At 44.5% G+C, this 4,740-nt stretch overlaps 1 protein-coding gene across 1 annotated transcript; it reads right to left on the bottom strand.

Moving 5' to 3' along the window:
• Positions 1 to 891: 891 nt before the first annotated feature.
• Positions 892 to 3,449, bottom strand: LOC146055497 (thioredoxin domain-containing protein 11-like). The gene is made up of 2 exons (XM_083168293.1): positions 3,103 to 3,449; positions 892 to 2,024 (listed from the first exon to the last, which is right to left on the bottom strand). Exon 2 carries the CDS (start codon positions 1,901 to 1,903, stop codon positions 1,430 to 1,432), a length of 474 nt encoding a protein of 157 aa, XP_083024419.1. The 5' UTR covers positions 1,904 to 2,024; positions 3,103 to 3,449; the 3' UTR covers positions 892 to 1,429.
• Positions 3,450 to 4,740: the final 1,291 nt, after the last annotated feature.

Genomic DNA, 4,740 nt, shown 5'->3' with positions numbered 1-4,740 from the left:
GGGGACACTAAGCTGACTACGCAGTGCTGTCGCGTTGTCCCTAGGCTGACTACGCTAGGCAGCAGTTGGGCTACGCTGACCATGTAGCTTAGCCTACGCTGAAAACGTAGAGTAGCCTGCCGCCGTGAAACTACACAAGTACCCAGAAAATTCCTTTCTCTGTATGCTTTAACCATGTTTTAAGTAGGTGACAGGAATGGGGGCTTCTCAGATATCTAAATGTAGCCCTAGTAGTCAGGAAGTGACTCCATCACAACACTACAATAAAATACATTGGAACCAGACCTGGGTTACACATGTAAATTCTCTAGGCCTGTTTCAAATGTTTCTGGGGAAATAGGGGAAAAAAGTGTCTGGAACAAACCATGATGCCATGCAAGGAGAGCAAATGCAATTATATTTTTACTGTGAAGGGTAAGCACTGGCTGCTTTTGGATGTAGCCCACAAATGTTAGCATTATTTTTTCATTGTAATAAAAATTTTGGTTTGGACACACCCCACTGAAATCTAATGCGCACATGTTACAACTGCCCCAGCTGCGCTGCACTGTATTACACTCAGTGGTGGAACACGAGCGGTAAGTCCAGGTGCAAGAATATGCTTTGGGCCCTCTCCTGTTGATAATATGGACACTATTCTGGTTCACTCGCAAAGGCAAATTCCTTCTCAAATGGACAAAACCATGCGTACTGCAGTTGGGGCAGATGTAACTTGTGCAGAAAGAGTTAGAGTTGGGTACTTCAAAGTGAGATCTATATTGCAGTGTAAAAATAATGCAGCCAGTATTTTCCCTGCCCATTTTGAGACCAAATTTGTACTGAGATCAGATCTGAATAAGCACCATAGTTTAGCGCACAATGGTATTAATGACATTTTTCTGGGACTTAATGGACTTTTGTGCATTTATTTATTAAATTGCATAAGAAGTGGATATTACAGTTTGTTGAGATATATTTGAGATTTCAACTCTAGTCTTTAATACCTTATCTCATGTCCTGCTTTCAGGATTTCAGCCTGTGGGAACCGGGGGATAATTACTGACAAAGCAAAATAGATTACCTGTGCATCATTATTATAGAAATGCAGAAAACATGATCTGTTGGGGTTATTTAAGAACTGAATTTAAAAAAATGCAGATTATTGCAGATTATTCAGACAATTTGTCTAACTATTTTCAAAATGTACAATAAAAAAAAAAACAAGAATTAAACCTCAGGCAACATGGATTTAATTAATTTCAGAGAAGTCATCAAACTTCTGCCAGAACAAACGCAGACAAAAAATCTGGAATAGAACTTGTTCTTAGAAACTAGGCTGTTACAAAATAGAAGTTTTAATTCCTGACCCCCAAGGAAATAAAGACCTTAATTTACAGTTTGAAAATCTGTATAAATAATTTTTGAAATATTTCTGCTAAAAAAAAAAATATCAGTCTGTTTTATTTTCTTTATTATACTCTGTGCTGGAGCTATCAGATTGTCCTTCAGAAACATCAGTGCTTGGCCGGATTCCATCCTCGTGGTTATCAAACCTTTCTGTCTCTGCATTAGTTTTGTGTTTGGCTTCCAGTGCTACCATAAGAAACTTAAGTAGTGCATTTTCTGCCAGAAGACTTTCAGAAGCCGCTACCAGCTCCTTCATCTTGTCCGCCATCGTGCCCACCTCCCTAGTTTTTTGCTCACACAGAGCTTGTAACTGTTCCGTGTGATCCTCCAAGGCTCTGTTGTGTTGTTCTAGGGTCCGTTTTTGGACTTTAAGGTCTTGTGTATCTTTCCTCACTTTCGAAATCCGTTCTGCCAGCTGATCCTGGGCATTGTGTAATACTGTAATTTCAGCCCTCAGTCTTTGGATTTCTCGCTCCAGATAAGTGACTTGATCTTCTTTGTATTGCAGATAGTGCATTGGGCAGGAGGCAGGAGGATCAGCTGCAGCAGAAGGCAGGGTGGCATATTTTAGGATAAACTTCAGAAGGTTTGGAACAGTGATTTGCTGATCTTCAGGATACACTACACTGTGGTCTTTCCTGCAAACACATAAGTAATAAGTGGAGGGTTGGCATTAGAGTACTTGTACTTATATATGTCATCTGCGAACTATCCCAGCAGACTTCCAAAACCTTGTTCGTTCAATAGACAGAAACAGCATCAGGAAAGGAAATGCATGCAATCGCAGTCATATGAACATTAGAATAAGCAAGAAAGAAGCACATTTTGTTTCCCCCAGCACACTCAATGATATCAGTAACAATATTTAAATCTACATGATAATGTAATTCAGAGATCTTGGTTACATATGTATGCAAAAATTTGGAAAGCCCCCAAGTCAATTGACAAGGCATCTTAGAGTATTGCAATATCTATTTGCAGGGTGCAGCATCCCAAAATCAAATCAAAATCGAACAGTGTTTAAGCTGGATCCGATCTCGAAGCGCAGCCCCACGATCGAAAGTAGAAATAAACTTGGCAGGCAACTGCGTGTGTGGCCGGAAACGGCATGTGCGGCCGCCAAACAGCGAGGCTCGTGGCTAAATGCAGCGGCGTCCCTGCTTTAGCCACGAACCTCGCTGTTTGGGGGAATCCTCGCGGCCATCTGACATTGGCCGGCACTGGGGTTAAACGACAAGGGTCATTGTTTTCGGTGAGCCCTGCCGTTTAACCCCCTCACCGGCCGCATTGAATACTGCCCATTAACTCTTACTGCCTGCTATATTGGAGGCACAAGTACACTTTGAGATTGATGTTTGTCTGTTGAAAGCATCCTGTAAGGAATTCAGTTATTTATATTTTTTACAGCAGCATATCTTTTAAGTTACTGTAGTGCGCATTCCACCAGGGTAAGCGCTGAAAAAAAATGAAAGTAAAACAAGGAAAACGTTGCTGGTGAAATCAGAATGCGATACTGGGGATTGTATCCAACATATAGAACAAAGAGTGTACACAATAATACACAATTATAGTGGCAAAACTTTCAGGCCAGGGGGAGGCGTGGCCACGGCAGGGCACGAGTGAGAGCGTGTGCTTGAATCTCCCTGTGCCATGAACTAAGGAGCCCTCTCCTACGCACATCCACATGTTGGAATAAAGGAAAAATAAGACTGTTACCAGTGGGAGCCTGTGGTCGTGGTGACCCCCGGTGGAGGTGTGCGGTGCGTCGGCCCCCTGCTCCGGCGGTGCAGTGTGCCTGCGGTGGAGACTGGCGAGAGGGCGTTTTGATGCAGCGAGGAGAGAGAGGCGCTGCTGCACGGAGAGATAGGATCCGCATCATCGGCGGCGACATCCCCTAGTTTCCCGGCGCCAGAGAGTGACGCGCTGTGAGAGAGCGGACCCGTGGGCGGCGTGCACAGCACAGTAACACGGCAGCCTGAGACACCCGCCGCAGAGAAAGGGGGAACGAGGTGTGGTGGCGGCGGAGCAAGCTGTTTTTGCACCCCAGGCTCCAGTTCCTGCGGTGCTCATTGTTCCCTGGTAGCCCCAAGACAGTGCAAAGCATTTTGGGCAGCGCAGTTTGTGAGGCGAACGGATGCTCGCTGGCCTACAGAGTCTGCTGGAACCTAGGCTGTATGCTGCTGTATGCTGTAATCCAGGAGAAATCAATCTGCCAACGGTGATAAAGGTACTTGAATTGCACTTTCTTGCACCAATCAATAAATACCAGCACCAATATATTGAGGACTAAGCATTGAAGGTTGGCTGTGAATGGTCCTGGCCCCTATTGGATAATAGGGAATAAAACTGGTTAGAATATCTGCAGTATAACCAGAATTCTCAAAAGAAAGTTATCACACACCAATAATAATGGGGAAATCCAGCCAAAACACAGCTGCTGCACGTTTAGAAAAATTTGCCAGGCATCAGACTAGCAACAGCTCCCAGGCCAGCACACCGCACACCACTCCAGTGAAGGAGAATAAAAATCCACAATCTCAAGAAGTCACTTTACAACAACTGCTAGAGGCCATTAACTCTAGTGAGACCCGTATGGTGGAGCAAACCAATAAAATACAAAGTGATCTAATGCTGTTGAGAGATGACGTACGCAAGATCAGAGACCGAGTGGCTGAAGTGGAGAGTAGAGTATCGGCTGTAGAAGATACAGTAGCGCCACTTCAGAGCAAGGTCAAAAAAATGACAGGCCAAATGCAGGACATGCAGCGCAAAATGGTCGACATTGAGGGGCGGCTTAGGCGTAATAATTTACGCTTTATTGGTTTTGAAGAAGGAGTAGAAAGAAATACTCCAGAAAAATTTATTGAAGAGTGGGTGGTACAAGCCCTGGGCAGCAAGTCACTCACGGAACAGTTTATAGGGGGATAGGTGATAGAGGATAGGGGATAGGGGAAAGGTGATAGGGGATAGAGGATAGGGGATAGATGATAGGGGATAGGAGATAGGTGATAGAGGATAGGTGATAGGGGATAGAGGATAGGTGATAGAGGATAGGTGATAGACGATAGGGGATAGGTGATAGGGGATAGGGGATAGGAGATAGGGGATAGGTGATAGGGGATAGATGATAGGGGATAGGAGATAGGTGATAGAGGATAGGGGATAGGAGATAAGGGATAGGTGATAGAGGATAGGGGATAGGTGATAGAGGATAGAGGATAGGGGATAGAGGATAGGGGATAGAGGATAGGGGATAGGTGATAGAGGATAGGTGATAGGGGATAGGTGATAGAGGATAGGGGATAGGTGATAGGGGATAGGTGATAGGGGATAGGTGATAGGGGATAGGTGATA

Source organism: Crinia signifera, unplaced genomic scaffold (assembly GCF_055691185.1).
Source record: "Crinia signifera unplaced genomic scaffold, ASM5569118v1 HAP2_SCAFFOLD_450, whole genome shotgun sequence".
NCBI lineage: Eukaryota > Metazoa > Chordata > Amphibia > Anura > Myobatrachidae > Crinia > Crinia signifera.
Note: the sequence above shows the minus strand (reverse complement) of the source record. Positions and strands in the feature narration are given on the sequence as shown.

Coding starts and splice junctions, on each gene's coding strand:
- LOC146055497 (XM_083168293.1), bottom strand. CDS start 1,903: ATGCACTATCTGCAATACAAAGAAGATCAAGTCACTTATCTGGAGCGA.